At 43.1% G+C, this 21,438-nt stretch overlaps 1 protein-coding gene across 2 annotated transcripts; it reads left to right on the forward strand.

Annotated features, from left to right (window-relative positions):
- The first annotated feature begins 4,302 nt into the window (after positions 1–4,302).
- On the forward strand, positions 4,303–20,806 carry LOC112069376 (vesicular integral-membrane protein VIP36). Of its 2 annotated transcripts, none has more exons than XM_070438529.1 (8): positions 4,303–4,522; positions 17,552–17,670; positions 17,853–17,970; positions 18,286–18,365; positions 18,734–18,895; positions 19,177–19,291; positions 19,820–19,939; positions 20,126–20,806. In XM_070438529.1, the coding sequence occupies exons 1-8, from the start codon at positions 4,357–4,359 to the stop codon at positions 20,284–20,286; spliced, it is 1,041 nt and encodes a 346-aa protein (XP_070294630.1). In that variant the 5' UTR covers positions 4,303–4,356; the 3' UTR covers positions 20,287–20,806. The 2 variants fall into 2 exon arrangements, with proteins under 2 accessions (XP_070294630.1, XP_023992468.2); XM_024136700.2 differs by lacking the exon at positions 18,286–18,365 and adding an exon at positions 18,152–18,234 and having other exon boundaries at positions 4,306–4,522.
- The last annotated feature ends 632 nt before the right edge of the window (positions 20,807–21,438 follow it).

Genomic DNA, 21,438 nt, shown 5'->3' on the forward strand with positions numbered 1-21,438 from the left:
CATACCTCCACCATAACCCCTCCCACTGTACCAACCTCCCACCATACCTCACCCACCATACCTCCACCCACCTCACTCACCATACCTCACCATACCTCCCACCCCACCATACCTCACCATACCTCCACCCCACCATACGTGTGTGTGTGGGGGGGGGGGTATTCATGGTGGGGACTCCTCACGCTGCTATTGTCTTCATTGGGTGGTGGGTGTCTGTGTCCACATATGCTGCTGAGGAATTAATTTACTGGGGCTTCTTCAAGACAAGCTGGCCAGGATAAGATTAATGCATTGGCCCAGGGATTACATTTATTTAGAAAGTAAAACCATAAATGTCTATTTAGTTGTAGACTACTAGGCCTGTATTCCATTAGAATTCATTCTGCACTGTAGGCCTGGACAAATGACAAACGGCGTGATTTAAATCCCCTCCAACACTGACTGACATAAATGTTAACAGTTTGTTGATAATTCTGTGACTGCCCAGTTTATAAAACCAGAGATTTGAGTAGAGTGGCCAAACCACTCATTTTTAAATGTAATCCGTTACAGTTACTGTTTAGGCCTAACCTGTGCAAAATTGTGTAATCGTTGTAATATATTTTTGGATACCCAAAAATCAGTAACATAATGTCATTACTTTCATACCCAGACGTCTTGAGACATTGTCGTTTTTGAAGATGTGTCCACAGATGTTTTAAGACGTATTAAAACACATTTCTAATAAAACATTTAATGCAATACTATGGGACATGTCTCAAGACATGTATTATTTAGACAGCACCTAACAACATTGCATGTATATATTGTATGTATATATATTATTAAATAATGATAACAATAATACAAAATATTCAAGAAATATACTAAATATACAATGATTGAGAGAGAAGGAGAGAGAGAGAGACCTGAACCCTGAGAAGAGAGAATATCTCTCTGGTTGGACAACCTCATGTGTAGCGTTCTCAGTGTCCAGGCCACTCTTTTACATTTGAATTCAAAGCATTATGAGAAAAGGCAAACAAAACATAATTCAAATACATGTGAGGATCAACTCTGGCCTGCACTCATATTCATGTTCATAAAGTTTGGAACTTAGGAATGTTCAACATATCAAATTCACGGAACATTCTTTAGTCACCGACAGTAGATGCAAGTCTCAAACCAACAGTCTGTCAAACCTGGAGGATTTACAATCAGATTTTCAACTTGTTGTAAGCAAGCAAAGCATTTGAATGGATAATATATGTTAGTCCAGAATAACATTTTGTCAATATTAAGAAATGTGTTTTGACATCTTGTTTAAGCACTGCCATAATGTTATATTGAAGACTCTGTTTAGCTAGCTAGGTAACGACTGTCATTATCTCAGCTAAATGAATAAAACATCTCTAAATCCAGGTTGTTACGTTTTTACTGTTGCCTTTGACGCCAAACTGCGGTCAGGTTAAGATCCTGGTGAGGACGACAAGCATGTAGGTGAGCTTCCCTGAGACGATTTCTGACAATTTGTGCAGGAATTCTTTGGTTGTGCAAACCCACAGTTTCATCAGCTGTCCGGGTGGCTGGTCTCAGACGATCCCGCAGGTGAAGWAGCCGGATGTAGAGGTCCTGGGCTGGCGTGGTTACATGTGGTCTGTGGTGGTGAGGCCGGTTGGACTGGACGTACTAGCAAATTCTCTAAAACGATGTTGGAAGCAGCTTATGGTAGAGAAATGAACATTATCTGACAACTCTGGTGGACATTCCAGCARGCAGCATGCCAATTGCACGCTCCCTCAAAACCTGAGACATCTGTGRCATTGTGTTGTGTGACAAAACGGCGAATTGTTGAGGGGCCTTTTCTTGTCCCCCAGCACAAGGTGCATCTATGCAATGATAATGCTGTTTAATCATATTCTTGATATGCCACATCTGTCAGGTGGATGGATTATCTTGGCAAACGAGAATTGCTCACTAACAGGGATGTAAACAAATTTGTGCATAACATTTCTGAGAAATAAACTTTTTGTGTGYATGGAACATTTCTGGGATCTTTTATTTCAGSTCATGAAACATGGCACCAACACTTTACATATTTTGTTTCTATGTTTTTATATCTACAGTACCAGTCAAAAGTTTGAACACACCTACTCATTCAAGGCTTACATTTTTTCTTTATTTTTACTATTTTCTACATTGTAGAATAATAGTGAAGACATCAAAACTATGAAATAACACATATGTAATAACCTAAAAAGTGTTAAACAAATCAAAATATATTTTAGATTTTTCAAAGTAGCCACCCTTTGCCTTAAGGCATTTATATACAATAAAAAATTCTGACATTACATTTCCTAACACTTTCCACCAGGGGCGCAACTTTGGTTTTATTCTAAGAATCTGTACATTCTGTGAATGTTGATCTATTCTATAATCTGTACATTCTGTGAATGTCGATCTATTCTATAATCTGTACATTCTGTGAATGTCGATCTATTCTATAATCTGTACATTCTGTGAATGTCTATCTATTCTATAATCTGTACATTCTGTGAATGTCTATTCAATAATCTGTACATTCTGTGAATGTCGATCTGTTCAATAATCTGTATATTCTGTGAATCAATCAATCAATCAAATTGTTTTATAAAGCCCTTTTCACATCAGCTGATGTCACAAAGTGCTGTACAGTTTAAAACCCTAAACAGCAAGCAATGCAGATGTAGAAGCACGGTGGCTAGGAAAAACTCCCTAGAAAGGCAGGAACCTAGGAAGAAACCTAGAAAGGAACCAGGCTTTGAGTGGTGGCCAGTCCTCTTCTGGCTGTGCCGGTGGAGATTATAACAGAACATGGCCAAGATGTTCAAACGTTCATAGATGACCAGCATGGTCAGACAATAATAATCACAGTGGTTGTAGAGGGTGCAACAGGTCAGCACCTCAGGAGTAAATGTCAATTGGCTTTTCATAGCCGATCATTCAGAGTTAGAGACAGCAGGTGCGGTAGAGAGAGAGTACAAAACTGCAGGTCCGGGACAGGTAGCACGTCCAGTAAACAGGTCAGGGTTCCATAGCCGCAGGCAGAACAGTTGAAACTGGAGCAGCAGCATGACCAGGTGGACTGGGGACAGCAAGGAGTCATCAGGCCAGGTTGTCCTGAGGTATGGTCCTAGGGCTCAGGACCTCCGAGAGAAGAGAGAGAGAAAGAGAGAGCGAAAGAGCGAGAGAGAATTAGAGGGAGCATACTTAAATTCACACAATGTCTATCTATTCTAAAATCTGTACATTCTATGAATGTCTATCTATTCTATAATCTTACATTTACATATCACATCTATTGAGAAATAATCTCATAGTTAAATGTGCTATTTGTATTTCACTGTTCTTATGTTCTTGAACATCAAAGGTATGCTGCAAGTGTTGATTAAGTTTTCTGTAAGTAAATATGTTCAACTGTTTTAAACTGTTGTTTTCTAAAGTTTGTCCTAGAAATGAGTAAGTGATTGCCAAATCACTACAAGACAAAGTAAGTAAGCAACTGAACCATAGAAATACTATTTATAGAGCCTTGAAACATCTTTAAATCATCTTTACTGATATGTCTTAAGACTTCTCAAGACATGTCTTAAAATGTCTTAAGTAGTCTCAAGACATGGTGATGGCTGGGTTTGTTCAGTTACTTTTGGATTACTTCCCACTAAAAAGGCATTAGAAGTGACAAAAAGGATCCATAAAACAGATTTGGTGTGTCATCATAGTGGTTTATTTGACTTGTGATCAGATTTGTTCAGGTGGAACAAACATAACCTTGAGTGTTTTATCAATGTTGAACTGAATGTCATTGAGAAAAGTAATCCAATACGTATTTTTTGTAACTGTAAATGATTACATGTAGTCAGTTACTACCCAACCTTGGGCGCGACCTTGTGGTGGGCCGTCACAGCAGGAAGTCAGGAACGCTTCAAAGGATCATAAACTGATGTAATGGCACCATCTAGTGGAGAAAGAGAGAAACCTCAGTGGCGCCATTTGCAAAGTTGTGAACATTTGCATACTTCGAACGTTTCAACTATACGCATCCGCTGATTGTTCGTTTTCGTTGACTTTTTAACAATGTGCTCGTCTATGATTGACAATAGTACGTTTTAGCAACTATAAAAACGTTCCATACAACGTTGAAAGCGATAATCAAACACATTTTTTTTTTTTTAACTTTGAAAGGTAACAATGAAAATATAATTCCCATATAGAAGGTAATTTCAACAACAACAAAAAAATAGGACACGGTCAAAGTTCTTGAGAAGTAACATAGGAACCATTTTAGTGGGAGTTGCTGTTTCCTACCCGGATCAGGAACATGGTTATCCAGGATCCATGGTGTCTTACATAGGCCGAGTGAGCAAAATGAGAGGTTTTTGTACATTTATCAGCAGGCCACTGCTTTTCTTATTTCTTCACTTTACTCTAGTGCAATGCGATATAACAGACGGCAATGCAGAGCACTTAAAGCGTGAGCATTCGCTCATGAAACCGTACCAGGGTAAGTACGCTAACGGCATGTGAAATCGGTAGCTTAGTTAGCTAGCTAACTGTTATCTTGTTAGAAACGTTTGCTGCTAAGTCATACTACACTGAACACAAATATAAACGCATCATGTAAAGTGTTGGTTTCACGAGCTTAAATAAAATATCCCAGAAATTATCCACACGCACAAAAARCTTGCACACATTTGTTTACATCCCAGTTAATTAGTATTTTTCCTTGGCCAAGATAATCCATCCACCTGACARGTGTGACATATCAATACGCTGGTTAAACAGCATGATCATTTGACCATGCTTGTCACTTATGAATATTTTGAACATCTTGGCATAGTTCTGTTATAATCTCCACCCGGCACAGCCAGAAGAGGACTGGCCACCCCTCATAGCCTGGTTCCTCTCTAGGTTTCTTCCTAGGTTTTGGCCTTTCTAGGGAGTTTTTCCTAGCCACCGTGCTTCTACACCTGCATTGCTTGCTGTTTGGGGTTTTAGGCTGGGTTTCTGTACAGCACTTYGAGATATYAGCTGATGTACGAAGGGCTATATAAAATAAACTTGATTTGATTGATTTTGATCATTACACCGATGCACCTTTGTGCTGGGGACAGGAAAAGGCCCCTCAAATTGGCAGTTTTGTCACAAAACACAATGCCACAGACGTTTCAAGGGAGTGTGCAATTGTCACTTTTCATGAGGCAAATGGTCACACCAGACACTGACAGGTTTTCTGATTCACACCCCTACTTTTATTTTTTTTTAAGGTATTTGTGACCAACAGACACATCTGTATTCCAGTCATGTGAAATCCATAGATTAGGGCCTAAGGAATTTATTTCAATTGACTGATTTTCTTATATGAACTATAACTCAGTAAAATAGTGTGCAACTGCAGCCTGCAATTCGGGGCGTACCTGTATCTGCAGGAACGCACCCCCTCGAGCATCCCATTGGTTCCTTCATGAACACTCTTAACTAGCACGGTGTTGCCCCCGCCTGTTGTGTACCCGAGAACATTGCCTGCTAGCTACTCTGGTACACAGCAGGTGGGAGGYGGGGGTGACACTGTGTACTAGTAGCACAGKGTGCTAGCTTGCTAGTTAGCTAGCTAACATATGGTGTTGGATTTTTATTTATTTATAACTAACCCAAGATAGACCACACCCTGTTTTCAATTTGAGCAAATTAATCGTGTTGACGAGCTTGTGAGAGCCTATTGGCATGTTTTTATGATGTTTTTGCATATTTCCGTTAGGGMAGTGCGCAATAACTCAATTCGCCCTTACACTCATTCTAAACAAAAATAAATAAAACCATGGCAAAGGGAAAAGTCTACAAAACTTAGTCCACTCTGTTCATAACAGATTTTAGTTTTGGAAACAGAAACTGTATTGTTAGAGAAATGTTTAATTGACGAGAAAAGTAGCAGAATGTCGTCCAAAATCCATCTCTATCGTGTCCCACTGCTGGCCCCTGGGCTTCCTCTCACCACCATATTTGGTAGTGAGTGGAAACGCCAACTGGATATTTCACATTTATACATCTGGTAAAATATCAGTCTCATTGTTCTACCTGTGGTGTCGCCTGCTGTGTACCGGACTCCTCCTTAGGACTAGCTGGCTAAGCTAGCATAGTGTATTTCGCGCACCGTCATTAACAGTTCCCGACAGGCGGGGGCGAAGGACACTACCGGTGTATACTAGTTATAGCTAGCTACCATGGTCGCCCCCGTCATTAATTGTTTATGGTTCATTGAACAAGCATGGGAAACAGTGTTTAAACCCTTTACAATGAAGATCTATGAAGTTATTTAGAACGGTCATTAAGACACTAACAGCTTACAGACGGTAGGCAATTAAGGTCACAGTTATGAAAACTTAGGCCTTTCTACTGACTCTGGAAAAACACCAAAAGAAAGATGCCCGGGGTCCCTGCCCATCTGCATGAACGTGCCTTAGGCATGCTGCAAGGAGGCATAAAGGACTGCAGATGTGGCCATGGCAATAAATTGCAATGTCTGTACTGAGACGCCTAAGACTCCTCGCAGTGGCAGACCACGTGAAACAACACCTGCACAGGATCGGTACATCCGAACATCACACCTGTGGGACAGGTACAGGATGGCAACAACAACTGCCCGAGTTACACCAGGACCTCACAATCCCTTCATCAGTGGGCACAAACCCACTGTCGCTGGACCAGACAGGACTGGCAAAAAGTGCTCTTCACTGACGAGTCGTGGTTTTGTCCCACCAGGGGTGATGGTCGGATTCGTGTTTATCGTTGAAGGAATGAGCGTTACACCAAGGCCTGTACTCTGGAGCGGGATCGATTTGGAGGTGGAGGGTCCGTCATGGTCTGGGGCGGTGTGTCACAGCATCATCGGACTGAGCTTGTTGTCATTGCAGGCAATCAACGCTGTGCGGTACAGGGAAGACATCCTCCTCCCTCATGTTGTACCCTTCCTGCAGGCTCATCCTGACATGACCCTCCAGCATGACAATGCCACCAGCCATACTGCTCGTTCTGTGCGTGATTTCCTGCAGACAGGAATGTCAGTGTTCTGCCATGGCCAGCGAAGAACCCGGATCCCATTGAGCACGTTTGGGACCTGTTGGATCGGAGGGTGAGGGCTAGGGCCATTCCCCCCAGAAATGACCAGGAACTTGCAGGTGCCTTGGTGGAAGAGTGGGGTAACATCTCACAGCAAGAACTGGCAAATCGGTGCAGTCCATGAGGAGGAGATGTACTGCAGTACTTAATGTAGCTGTTGGCCACACCAGATACTGACTGTTACTTTTGATTTTGACCCCCCCCCTTTGTTCAGGGACACATTATTGCATTTTCGTTAGTCACACATCTGTGGAACTTGTTCAGTTTGTCCTCAGTTGTTGAATCTTGTTATGTTCATACAAATATTTACACATGTAAAGTTTGCTGAAAATAAACGCAGTTGACAGTGAGAGGACGTTTCTTTTGTTGCTGAGTTTACAAAAAATTGTGGATTGTGGCTATTTCAGCCAGGGTGTATAAAATCAAGCACACCGCCATGCGATCTCCATAGACAAACATTGGCAGTAGAATGGCCTTACTGAAGAGCTCAGTGACTTTCAACGTGGCACTGTCATAGGATGCCACCTTTCCAAGGAGTCAGTTCGTCAAATCTCTGCCTTGCTAGAGCTTCCCCGGTCAACTGTAAGTGCTGTTATTTTGAAGTGGAAACGTCTAAAAGCAACAACAGCTCAGCCACGAAGTGTGTCCTCGGTTGCAACACTCACTACCAAGTTCCAAACTGCCTCTGGAAGTAACGTCAGCACAAGAACTGTTCGTCGGGAGCTTCATGAAATGGGTTTTCATAGCCGAGCAGCCACACATGAGCATTACCAAGCTTCGGCTGGAGTGGTGTAAAGCTCGCCGCCATTGGACTCTGGAGCAGTGGAAATGCGTTCTCTGGAGTAAGGAATCACACTTCACCGTCTGGCAGTCCGACAGACGAATCTGGGTTTGGCTGATGCCAGGAGAACACTACCTGCCCGAATGCATAGTGCCAACTGTAAAGTTTGGTGGAGGAGGAGTAATGGTCTGGGGCTGTTTTTCATGGTTCGGCCCCTTAGTTCCAGTGAAGGGAGATCTTAACCTTACAGCATACAATGACACTCTAGACAATTCTGTGCTTCTACCTTTGTGGCAACACTTTGGGGAAAGCCCTTTCGTGATTTCAGCACGACACTGTCCCCATGCACAATGTGACGTCCATGCAAAAATGGTTTGTTGTTCAGTTTGGAAGAACTTGACTGGCCTGCACAGAGCCCTGACCTCAACCCCATCAAACACCTTTGGGATGAATCGCCGACTTCGAGCCAGGCCTAATCGCCCAAGATCTGTACCTGACCTCACTAATGGTCTTTTGGCGGAATGGAAGCAAGTCCCCGCAGGAATGTTCCAACATCTAGTAGAAAGCCTTCCCTGAAGAGTGAAGGCTGTTAATAGCAGCAAAGGGGGACCAACTCCATAATAATGCCCATGATTTTGGAATGAGATGTTCGACGAGCAGGTGTCCGCATACTTTTGGTCATGTAGTGTATGAAGAGGGGTTCTTCTCCGCTAACCGCCCTTTCTGCTGTTATGCCAATTGTCTAAATCTGTTGTGGTTGTAATACAAATGATTTAAGTCAAGTGTACAAGTTCAGTAGATACTTCAGCTAGCTAGTTAACGTTAGCTAGCTACTTTATTTTGTCTAGTTGGAACTCATGCAAGTCTCAACTAATTTTTTTTGTTGTTTTGGAAGGTGTGGTGTAGATTTGAGGTGGACGGAGTCAGGTCCAGTTCTGGGCTTGGGGGGGGGCTAGCCCTAGCCCTAGCCCTGGTCGTCACTAGTTACCACAGCCACAAAGTCAGACATATATTTGCTCTACTGATCCATCAATTATTCGTTGATTTATTAGTAAAACCAACTGTTATACAGTGCATTCGGAAAGTCTTCAGACCCCTTGACTTCTAGATATAGTTACATTACAGCTGTATTCTAAAATGTATATTTTTTTCTCATCAATCTACACAAAATGCTTGATAATGACAAAGTGTAAACATTTTTTTTTTTGAAAGTTTAGCAAATTTATAAAAACTAAAATACCTTATTTACATAAGTATTCAGACCGTTTGCTATGAGACTCAATTGAGCTCAGGTGCATCCTGTTTCCATTGATCATCCTTGAGATTTTTTCTACAACTTGGTTGGAATCCACCTGCGGTAAATTCAATTGATTGGACATGATTTGGAAAGGCACACACCTGTCTATATGAGGTCCCACGGTTGACAGTGCATGTCAGAGCAAAAACCAAGCTATGAGGTCGAAGGAATTGTCCGTAGAGCTCTGAGACAGGATTGTGTCGAGGCACAGAACTGGGGAAGGGTACTAAAACATGAATGCAGCATTGAATGTCCCCAAGAACACAGTGGCCTCTATCATTCTTAAATGGAAGAAGTTTGGAGCCAGCAAGACTCTTCCTAGAGCTGGCCGCCCGGCCAAACTGAGCAATCTGGGGAGAAGGACCTTGGTCAGGGTGGTGTCCTAGAACCAGATGGTCACTCTGACAAAGCTCCAGAGTTCCTCTGTGGAGATAGGAGAACCTTCCAGAAGGACAACCATCTCTGCAGCAGTCTACCAAATCAGGCCTTTATGGTAGAGTGGCCAGACTCTACGGTAAAAAAAAAAGAAAAAGACGTCCTGCTTGGAGTTTTCCAAAATGTATTAAAGGACTTTCCGACCATGAGGAAAGTGATTCTCTGGTCTGGTGAAACAAAGATGGAACTCTTTGGACTGAATGCCAAGTGTCACGTCTGGAGGAAACGTGGCACCATCCCTATGGTGAAGCATGGTGGTGGCAGCATTATGGTGTGGGGATGTTTTTCAGCGGCAGGGACTGGGAGACTAGTCAGGATCAAGGGAAAGATGAACGGAGCAAAGTACAGAGAGATCCTTGATGAAAACCTGCTCAGGACCTTACAGTGTAAGGGTAAACTCTATCCTAACCCCACTCTATACAGGGGAAACTCTCCATCCTAACCCCACTCTATACAGGGGAAACTCTCCATCCTAACCCCACTCTATACAGGGGAAACTCCATCCTAACCCCACTCTATACAGGGGGAAACTCTCCATCCTAACCCACTCTATACAGGGGAAACTCTCCATCCTAACCCCACTCTATACAGGGGAAACTCTCCATCCTAACCCACCTCTATACAGGGGAAACTCTCCATCCTAACCCCACTCTATACAGGGGGAACTCTCCATCCTAACCCCACTCTATACAGGGGGAAACTCTCCATCCTAACCCCACTCTATACAGGGGGAAACTCTCATCCTAACCCCACTCTATACAGGGGAAACTCCATCCTAACCCCACTCTATACAGGGGGAAACTCTCATCCTAACCCCACTCTATACAGGGGGAAACTCTCCATCCTAACCCCACTCTATATATAGGGGAAACTCTCTCATCCTAACCCACTTACATACTCTTTATTTGTATGTATTTCCCCCCCGCCCCCCCTTAGAGGACAAAGGCAACTTTGTTTAACATTTTTTAGTTTTTTTACAGATATTTAGTGACATACATTATTCATACACTTGACATACATGGTACTTTTATACACAGTATTACATGATAGGAATACAGTTTGACACACTTTAAAAACAGGCTTCCCAACTAAAGTTACTAAAGATCCTATGGGGGGGTGCTTATATTGACATATCACTACATGTGTTTGGCAAACTGTATTTCCTATCATGTAATACTGTGTATAAAAGTACCATGTACACTACCGTTCAGAAGTTTGGGGTCACTTAGATATGTCCTTGTTTTTGAAGGAAAAGCTGATTTTATTTATTTTTTGTCCATTTTAAAATAACATCAAAATATGGTGTAGACATTGTTAATGTTATAAATGACTATTGTAGCTGGAAACAGCTCATTTTTAATGGAATATCTACAGAGGCCCATTATCAGCAACCATCACTCCTGTGTTCCAATGGAAAGTTGTGTTAGCTAATCCAAGTTTATAATTTTAAAAGGCTAATTGATCATTAGAAAACCCCTTTGCAATTAAGTTAGTGCAGCTGAAAACTGTTGTTCTGAATTAAAGAAGCAATAAAACTGGCCTTTAGACTAATTGAGTATCTGGAGCATCAGCATTTGTGGGGTACGATTACAGGCTCAAAATGGCCAGAAACAGACCTTTCTTCTGAAATTGTCCGTCTATTCTTGTTCTAAGAAATTAAGGCTATTCCATGCGAGAAATTGCCAAGAAACTGAAGTTCGTCTACTTCCGGCGCCGACAGAGATGGCCGCCCCGCTTCGCGTTCCTAGGAAACTGCAGTATTTTTGTTTTTTTACGTGTTATTGCTTACATTGGTATCCCAGGTAATCTTAGGTTTTATTACATACAGTCGGGAGGAACTACTGGATATAAGAGCAACGTCAACTCGCCATCATTACGACCAGGAATACGACTTTCCCGAAGCGGATCCTCTGTTTTGCCCACCACCCAGGACAATGGATCGAATCCCAGCCGGCGAACCAAAACAACGACGCCGTAAAAGGGGCAGACGAAGCGGTCTTCTGGTCAGGCTCCGTAAACGGGCACATCGCTCACCGCTCCCGAGCATACTACTCGCCAATGTGCAGTCTCTTGACAACAAGGTTGATGAAATCCGAGCAAGGGTAGCATTCCAGAGAGACATAAGAGACTGTAACGTTCTTTGCTTCACGGAAACATGGCTCACTCAAGACACGCTATCGGAGTCGGTATAGCCAGCTGGTTTTCTTCACGCATCGCGCCGACAGAAACAAGCATCTTTCTGGTAAGAAGAGGGGTGGGGGGGTATGCCTTATGATTAACGAGACGTGGTGTGATCATAACAACATACAGGAACTCAAGTCCTTCTGTTCACCTGACTTAGAATTCCTCACAATCAAATGTTGACCGCATTATCTACCAAGAGAATTCTCTTCGATTATAATCACAGCCGCATATATTCCCCCCAAGCAGACACATCGATGGCCCTGAACAAACTTTATTTGACTATGTAAACTGGAAACCACATATTCTGAGGCTGCATTCATTGTAGCTGGGGATTTTAACAAGGCTAATCTGAAAACAAGACTCCCTAAATTCTATCAGCATATCGATTGTGCAACCAGGGCTGGTAAAACCCCGGATCATTTTTATTCTAACTTCCGCGACGCATATAAGGCCCTCCCCCGCCCTCCTTTCAGAAAAGCTGACCACGACTCCATTTTGTTGCTCCCAGCCTATAGACAGAAACTAAAACAGGAAGCTCCCGCGCTCAGGTCTGTTCAACACTGGTCCGACCAATCTGATTCCGCGCTTCAAGATTGCTTCGATCACGTAGATTTGGATATGTTCCGCATTGCGTCAAACAACAACATTGACGAATACGCTGATTCGGTGAGCGAGTTTATTAGCAAGTGCATCGGCGATGTCGTACCCACAGCAACTATTAAAACATTCCCAAACCAGAAACCGTGGATTGATGGCAGCATTCGCGTGAACCTGAAAGCGCGAACCACTGCTTTTAACCAGGGCAAGGTGACCGGAAACATGACCGAATACAAACAGTGTAGCTATTCCCTCCGCAAGGCAATCAAACAAGCTAAGCGTCAGTATAGAGACAAAGTAGAGTCGCAATTCAACGGCTCAGACACGAGGTATGTGGCAAGGTCTACAGTCAATCACGGATTACAAAAAGAAAACCAGCCCCGTCGCAGACCAGGATGTCTTGCTCCCAGACAGACTAAACAACTTCTTTGCTCGCTTTGAGGACAATACAGTGCCACTGACAAGGCCCGCTACCAAAACCTGCGGACTCTCCTTCACTGCAGCCGASGTGAGTAAAACATTTAAACGCGTTAACCCTCGCAGGGCTGCAGGCCCAGATGGCATCCCCAGCCGCATCCTCAGAGCATGCGCAGACCAGCTGGCTGGTGTGTTTACGGACATATTCAATCAATGCTTATCCCAGTCTGCTGTTCCCACATGCTTCAAGAGGGCCACCATTTTTCCTGTTCCCAAGAAAGCAAAGGTAACTGAGCTAAACGACTACCGCCCCGTAGCACTCACTTCCGTCATCATGAAGTGCTTTGAGAGACTAGTCAAGGTCCATATCACCTCCACCCTACCTGACGCCCTAGACCCACTCCAATTTGCTTACCGCCCCAATAGGTCCACAGACGACGCAATCGCAATCACACTGCACACTGCCCTAAACCATCTGGACAAGAGGAATACCCATGTGAGAATGCTGTTCATCGACTATAGCTCAGCATTTAACACCATAGTACCCTCCAAACTCGTCATCAAGCTCGAGACCTTGGGTCTCGACCCCGCCCTGTGCAACTGGGTACTGGACTTCCTGACGGGCCGCCCCCAGGTAGTGAGGGTAGGTAACAACATCTCCACCTCGCTGATCCTCAACACTGGGGCCCCACAAGGGTGCGTTCTGAGCCCTCTCCTGTACACCCTGTTCACCCACGACTGCGTGGCCATGCACGCCTCCAACTCAATCATCAAGTTTGCAGACGACACTACAGTGGTAGGCTTGATTACCAACAACGACGAGACTGCCTACAGGAAGGAGGTGAGGGCCCTCGGAGTGTGGTGTCAGGAAAATAACCTCACACTCGACGTCAACAAAACAAAGGAGATGATCGTGGACTTCAGGAAACAGCAGAGGGATCACCCCCCTATCCACATCGACGGGACAGTAGTGGACAGGGTAGTAGGTTAAGTTCCTCGGCGTACACATCACGGACAAACTGAATTGCTCCACCCACACAGACAGCGTGGTGAAGGCGCAGCAGCGCCTCTTCAACCTCAGGAGGCTGAAGAAATTTGGCTTGTCACCAAAAGCACTCAAGAACTTTTACAGATGCACAATCAAGAGCATCCTGTCGGGCTGTATCACCGCTTGTTACGGCAACTGCTCGGCCCACAACCGTAAGGCTCTCCAGAGGGTAGTGAGGTCTGTACAACGCATCACCGGGGGCAAACTACCTGCCCACCATGACACCTACACCACCCGATGTCACAGGAAGGCCATAAAGATCATCAAGGACAACAACCACCCGAGCCACTGCCTGTTCCCCCCGCTATCATCCAGAAGGCGAGGTCAGTACAAGTGCATCAAAGCAGGGACCGAGAGACATAAGCTGTTTTTCAATCTCAAGGCCATCAGACTGTTAAACAGCCACCACTAACATTGAGTGGCTGCTGCCAACATACTGACTCAACTCCAGCCACTTTAATAATGGAAAAATTGATGTAAAAAATGTATCACTAGCCACTTTAAACAATGCCACTTAATGTTTACATACCCTACATTACTCATCTCATATGTATATACTGTACTCGATACCATCTACTGAATCTTGCCTATGCCGTTCTGTACCATCACTCATTCATATATTTTTATGTACACTTGTGTGTATAAGGTAGTTGTTGTGAAATTGTTAGGTTAGATTACTCTTTGGTTATTACTGCATTGTCTGAACTAGAAGCACAAGCATTTCTCTACACTCGCATTAACATGTGACAAATAAAATTGATTTGATGAACGCTGTGTACTACTCCCTTCACAGAACAGCGCAAACTGACTCTAACCAGATTAGAAAGAGTGGGAGGCCCCGGTGCACAACTGAGCAAGAGGACAAGTACATTAGTGTCTAGTTTGAGAAACAGACGCCTCACAAGTCCTCAACTGGCAGCTTCATTAAATAGTACCCGCAAAACACCAGTCTCAACGTCAACAGTGAAGAGACGACACCGGGAGAGTTGCAAAGAAAAAGCCATATCTTAGACATGCCAATAAAAAGAAAAGATTAAGATGGGCAAAATAACAAACACTGGACAGAGGAACTCTGCCTAGAAGGCCAGCATCCCGGAGTCACTTCTTCATTGTGTACACTGTATTCCTGATCAATTTGATATTATTTTAATGGACAAATGTGCTTTTCTTTCAAAAACAAGGACCTTTTTAAGTGACCCCAAACGTTTGAACGATAGTGTACATGGTACTTTTATACACAGTTTTACATGATAGGAAATACAGTTTGACATACACATGTAGTGATATGTCAATATAAGCACCCCCCCCCCATAGGATCTTTAGTGACCACAGAGTTTGGACACCCGTTTTTAAAGTCCCATCTTCAATTTTATTTAGTAACATTTAATTTGTGTATTTTATTAGGATCCCCATTAGCTGTTGGTCAACATGAAACATGACGTAATACATAACATTAATAGACAAGAACAGCTCAAGGACACAACATCAATTAAAAATATATAATATAGGCTATTTTCATCCCTTTCATGGGTAGCTTATCAGAGATAAACATAATATGGAAAAGAGCACACCAGGCTAGATTTAAAAAATATATATATACATTCAGCAGTTCATTAATCGGTTGGTGTGTAATTGGGGTTGAAGCTACAAACGCCTAGGTTTGGCTCTCATCTCTTCCAGACTTTTGGGAGGGTGGACATTGCTTACATCCGCTATGACAGGCTCAATGTCCCCCGCAATGTCCCCACGGCAGCTTTCATGGCTGGGATCAGTTCTTTCCTCTTCTGGTGCACAGCTTCAGGATACTATTTTTGTTCGTTTGAAAGATTCTTCACCAGCCTCCTAAGTGGCGCAGCGATCTAAGGCACTGTATCGCAGTGTTGCAGTATCACTACAGCCTGGGGTTTGGGTTAGGGAAGTGTTTGGCCGGGGGGTGCTTTACTTGGCTCATCGCCCTCTAGCAACTCCTTGTGGCGGGCCGGGCGCCTGCAGGCTGACTTCGCTCATCAGTTGAACGGTGTTTCCTCTGACACATTGGTGCAGCTGGCTTCCGGGTTAAGCGAGCGGGTGTTAAGAAGCGCGGCTTGGCGGGCATAACTCGACCTTCACCTCTCCCGGGCCCGTTGTAGCGATGAGACAAGATCGTAATAATGAAATTGGGGAGAAAAAAGGGGGTGGGTTTAAAAAATAAATAGATTCTTTACCTGTGATAGAGCGACTCAACTGTACTCCCACCGGCTTTGGTCTTTGTCATGGTAGCAACGTAGGTTACGTTGTTACTCCACGCGGTTCCAGACAGGGCAGGTCACAGGGAAGATTCTAAACCACAAACAGCAGGGATCTAGACAGCCACAAGCCCGGGACAATACACGGTCCCAGCCACAATGGCTGACCGTTCAAGCCCTCAAGAAAACCCTGCTAGCTGCTACACCAAACAGGTCCTTAGACCCGGCCTTGGTCGGCAGGATCACTGGACAGATAGTAGCAGTCCCAGCAACTGATGCCAAGCGCGTCGCAGGATCCAAACTCAAAAGGTAACTAGCTACTAAGAAACTTTTAAATAGACTTTCAAAACTTTCCAAAACAACAAACCGAGCTCTCCCTCGTTCCTCGTTTAACAGGAAGTGACGTTGTTAATTAGTACTTTAACATTTTATTAAAATGAAATGTAAAGTTGTAAAAAGTGTATGGTATAAATTACTGATTTGTCATTGAACTTACTGCCTTCATTTCAGCAGCATGTTTCTTGTTTGTGTGGTGGCATACATATGTCTAAGCTAGCTACCTCATTTTAGATGAGAGTAGCAACAGTTGTCTGCTAGTTATCTAATACAGAAAATACAACGTACCCTTTTAGCCCAAAACTGATTTCTCAATGTTATTCATTTTAGTGACGTTGCCAAGTCTTGTTCCCGAATGTATTTGCTACTTGTACTTGAGATATGCCAATTTGAAAATGAGGGTGCTCGGTGGGCCTTCTGGCTTTGTGGCTGTGGTAGCTAGTGACGAACCCTAGCCCTTGATCATGACTCTGTTCCAATACATAGGGTTAGGGGTAGTGTTCCCACATGGCCATATCTCCATGTTACAGAGCGTGTTTGCGGAAGACCGATGGAAGACAGAGCCTGCTAATTGGCCATCTGGCTCGGGAACACCTGTGTGCAACGGAAGAATGCCTCCAGAAATGTGTTGTTTAAAATACTGTCGGGCTTCAACTGTGATAAAGCAGATTAAAAACAGTGTGGATATTTTTGCATTTGTGAAATTATTTTGATGTGATATGAAAGTAAAGTTATGAAAGTTATGTTTCTAGAACCGTATTGCAATTGAGAATCGATTGACATTTTAGATGGAGTATTTGGCTGCCAGAGCCGGTCTACCTCTGAAGATAACATAAGGTCCCTGGACTTTGAGGAGCAACGACAGGCTCCTCAGCTTTGGCTAGGCTTGGGGTAGCCGACTCAACTACGTTTAGTCAGCTGGGCTAAGGATTCATCTTATTCATGACTCCAATTCCATTGCATTACATTGCCCTCTTGAGTTCTCCAGAGCTGGGCTAGGGGTGGCAATGAGTCATTGATGCACAACGGAATTATTCACGTTCTTCTCTCATGTGTCCCTGAAATCCTGCTTGACTCTTCACCAACATGTTGTACAGGTGTTGGAAGCAGCCCATCCAGTCAGTGGGACTTCTGGGGGAGCACGCTAGTCACCAGCTCCTATGTGCGCCTGACACCTGATGAGAGAAGTAGACAGGGATCCATATGGAACACAGTGGTGAGTAAGGAACTAGCTTCTACGAAATGTATTYTGTTAGGCTTTACAGACAGATACACAAACAATAGAGTCCACTCCCAAATCCATTATAGCTTGATTGGAGAATATCTACATTTTGAACTGAATAGGTCCAATTGATGGTTGAATTGATGATCCAATGTCATTTTCCTTTCACTGTGCAGCCTGTTTATCTGAAAGACTGGGAGATGCACGTGCAGTACAAGATCCACGGGTCAGGGAAGAAGAATCTCCATGGTGACGGCATCGCCATCTGGTACACGAAGGAGAGACTTCATCCAGGTAATGTATCATCTTGCCAAAATAACATCTTTGTCATCAATCACTTCCTCATTCCATTACAAAGCTTTGGCAATCAAATTAGTAGACAATGTGATGTGGTAGCACTGGGTTGCATTTGCCGTAAGCACTTCATGTCTCAGTCATGTGCTCATCATATCTCGCCTCTTTGCCTTCCATTCAGGCCCAGTCTTTGGAAACCAAGATCATTTTGTTGGCCTGGCTTTATTTGTGGATACCTTCCGCAATGATCTCCATGGGATGGATGTAAGTGCAGCGATCTGACTGGTTGACTTGACGTGATTCTTCCCTTTGCAGGGTCTGTGTTTGGCAGCAATGCTAAGTTCCACGGCCTCGCCCTTTTTATAGACACGTACCATAACGATGAGGCAGCTGACGTGAGTTGATGCAGCTACATTTATCATTATTGTCCTGCGTTTCATGTCAATGTGATGGATGGATTTTAAATGTGAAGTATTTTCTTTTTGAGTTTCCTTGTTATTTTGTCATATGAAGTTTTTTTTTTGTTATTGCTTTCTGAGAAGGACTTTTTTTGTAACACAATGAACATCACCTTTTAATATGCCACATTCGGCTTATTACACATGTTTTAATTACATGTACAAATATTTTTTGGGGCATCACAGCCTAAGATGGATTGATTGGTAACTGAGTCAGGATTCGGATCAAATAATTGATTGACGATGTCTATTTTTGATGAACATTTGTCCAGTTTTCTGTCCTTACATCCCTTGATTCCCACTAGCGTTCCTTCCCCTACATCTATGCCATTGTGAATAATGGTTCTCTGCCCTATGACCATGGGAATGATGGACGTACCTCTGAACTGGGAGGCTGCTCTTCTGAGATCAGGAACAAAGACCATGACACCTACCTGGCCATCCGTTACTCCAAGGGTAGACTCACGGTAGGAATCCCTTTTTTAAATTATATAAGTTACTCTAGTTCAGACATCTTGGATTGGTTTCCTAAACATAGATGAGGCTGAACCTAGTCCTGTATTAAAAGGCATTGTTAATGGAGATGCTCCTTGGAGAATTCTCTTTGGTCCAGGATTATGTTTAGTCTTTGTCTGGGAAACTGGTCTCTTGTGTTATGAAATTGGTGAATTTCAATGTTATGGAGTATGTTATGTACTTGACATGTTACAGTTCTATTCAAATAATGGCACCATTCTGATCTCTACAGGTGATGATTGACATTGATGATAAGAATGAATGGAAAGAGTGCATTGACATCGGGGGTGTCCGCCTCCCCACGGGGTACTACTTTGGGGCTTCTGCCGCTACAGGAGATCTCTCTGGTAGGTTGGGTCAGGGTGGATTAAATAGACTGATTCTTGCTACAGGAGATCTCTGGTAGGTTGGGTCAGGGTGGATTAAATAGACTGATTCTTGCTACAGGAGATCTCTGGTAGGTTGGGTCAGGTTGTAGAGACGGATTCTTGCTACAGGGGATCTCTGCGTAGGTTGGGGGTTCCAGGTTGTGGAGACTGATTCTTGCTACAGGGGATCTCTGGTAGGTTGGGTCAGGGTGGATTAAATAGACTGATTCTTGCTACAGGGGATCTCTGGTAGGTTGGGTCAGGTTGTAGAGACTGATTCTTTCGAGATGTAGATCTAAATAAATGTAGGTCTCTAGAACACAAAGGTAAAAACTGCACACTGAGAAAGATAATGACTGACCTTGATTCAATTATTATTATTCATTTTTTTATCACTGTGCAGAAGAGTACACACAGATTGAACCAATTACTACTCGTATTCCGACTTTGTCAGTTGTACATCTGAAGTCTATGGGGATTTATGCTAACACAACTCTCATGTTACAGATAACCACGACATCATCTCTATGAAGATGTATCAACTGATGGTGGAACACACACCTGATGAGGACAGTCTGGACTGGACCAAGATTGAGCCAAGCGTCAGCCTGCTGAAGTCCCCCAAAGGTAGGTAGATTTGATTTGATTTTATAAAGAAAAGCCATTTCCGTTMTAATCAAATAGACAAAGTTTGTATTCTATTTGACCACAGTCAGGTATTTGTCATCTTACTGTAGATCATATACGGTAGGTGAGGAGGCATGTTAGAGGAAGAGTTAACCGTGATCATTCTTTCATTTATCTCTTTCACAGACAACATTGATGATCCTACTGGTAACTTCCGAAGCACGCCGCTTACTGGCTGGAAGGTCTTCCTGCTTCTGCTATGTGCTCTACTGGGAATTGTAGTTTGTGGTGTTGTAGGGGCTGTAGTCTTTCAGAAGCGCCAGGAAAGAAACAGGAGATTTTACTAAGAGGAAAAACATATTTCTGTATGTGAGAGGTATTTGTGAAATTGACTGTTGCGAAGAATGTGTTGTTGAATCTCTATTCTAAGTGAATTTTCTAAAGATTGTACAAATGTTTATATCTGCTGAAGCGCTGTGATAAGTCAGTTATGGTATCATTCAAATTTTTGTGAAATAACCATGACTAATGGTTGCTACCATGTGTCTGAGTGACCTTTGACTTTTTGATGGAGGCAGTTTAGCATTTTTGTTTTTATTTACCTCTTCCTCTGTTATTTTTGCTTTCACAGTGCAGGGGATAATTGCTGTTGAATTATTGTTTATTTGGATCGATCTGTAAAACACTAATTAGTTAAATAACAACTTTCAAAAGAGATTATTTTCACAACATGTTCAGTATAAGCTTTTTGTACCATTGGGTTCTGATTGGGCTAGTTTAGATGGGTAAATGGGATTTTATTTCGTTTTTAACTGACTGCTTTTGACTTTGGGTTCAATGTGATTGCTGCACTTCTGATGCTGATATGCTAAGGCTTCCTTATCTGGCCTTTGCCATTTTCTTTCTCCATGTGTGAAGTTTTCTTTGCTGACTTAGACAATAATATTTTTGGGTGAACAACTCCCCCAACTACCATATCCACACCGTCACATGGCCTATATGAAGAATAATTTGGCTACTAATAATGCAACGATTGATTTATACAGACTAGTTACATTTTAGGTTTTGATGTTATTATACCATGTGGGTGTTGGGAAGGATTTCAACGTTCTCATTTTTGGTGAAGCCTACTGGAGGCTTTACAAATCACTACTGTGAGATTGCACCACCTTTCTCATCTTGCATTAAATCGATGGGAATTGTGTGTTTGAAAACCTGCTTATACACTGATAATTTGAGTGGGAATATCTCTAATGTGTTTTGAATGATTCAAACTGAACAAGGCCATTGTTGAGTTTATCCTGTAAGACTCAATAAAACTGGTCTCCCCCAAATGAGTAAACTCTGCATCTTCTAATGTGTAGTCTAATGCTTCCATATCATTTGGTATGTGTGACAGACAGTACACGTTTGCCCTGGACTTCTTCGAGCAAAGCTCTACTACTGATTCAACTTATTGATGTCTAAATTGAAGACCATGATCAGTTAATTATTTTCAT

Source organism: Salvelinus sp. IW2-2015, unplaced genomic scaffold (assembly GCF_002910315.2).
Source record: "Salvelinus sp. IW2-2015 unplaced genomic scaffold, ASM291031v2 Un_scaffold996, whole genome shotgun sequence".
NCBI lineage: Eukaryota > Metazoa > Chordata > Actinopteri > Salmoniformes > Salmonidae > Salvelinus > Salvelinus sp. IW2-2015.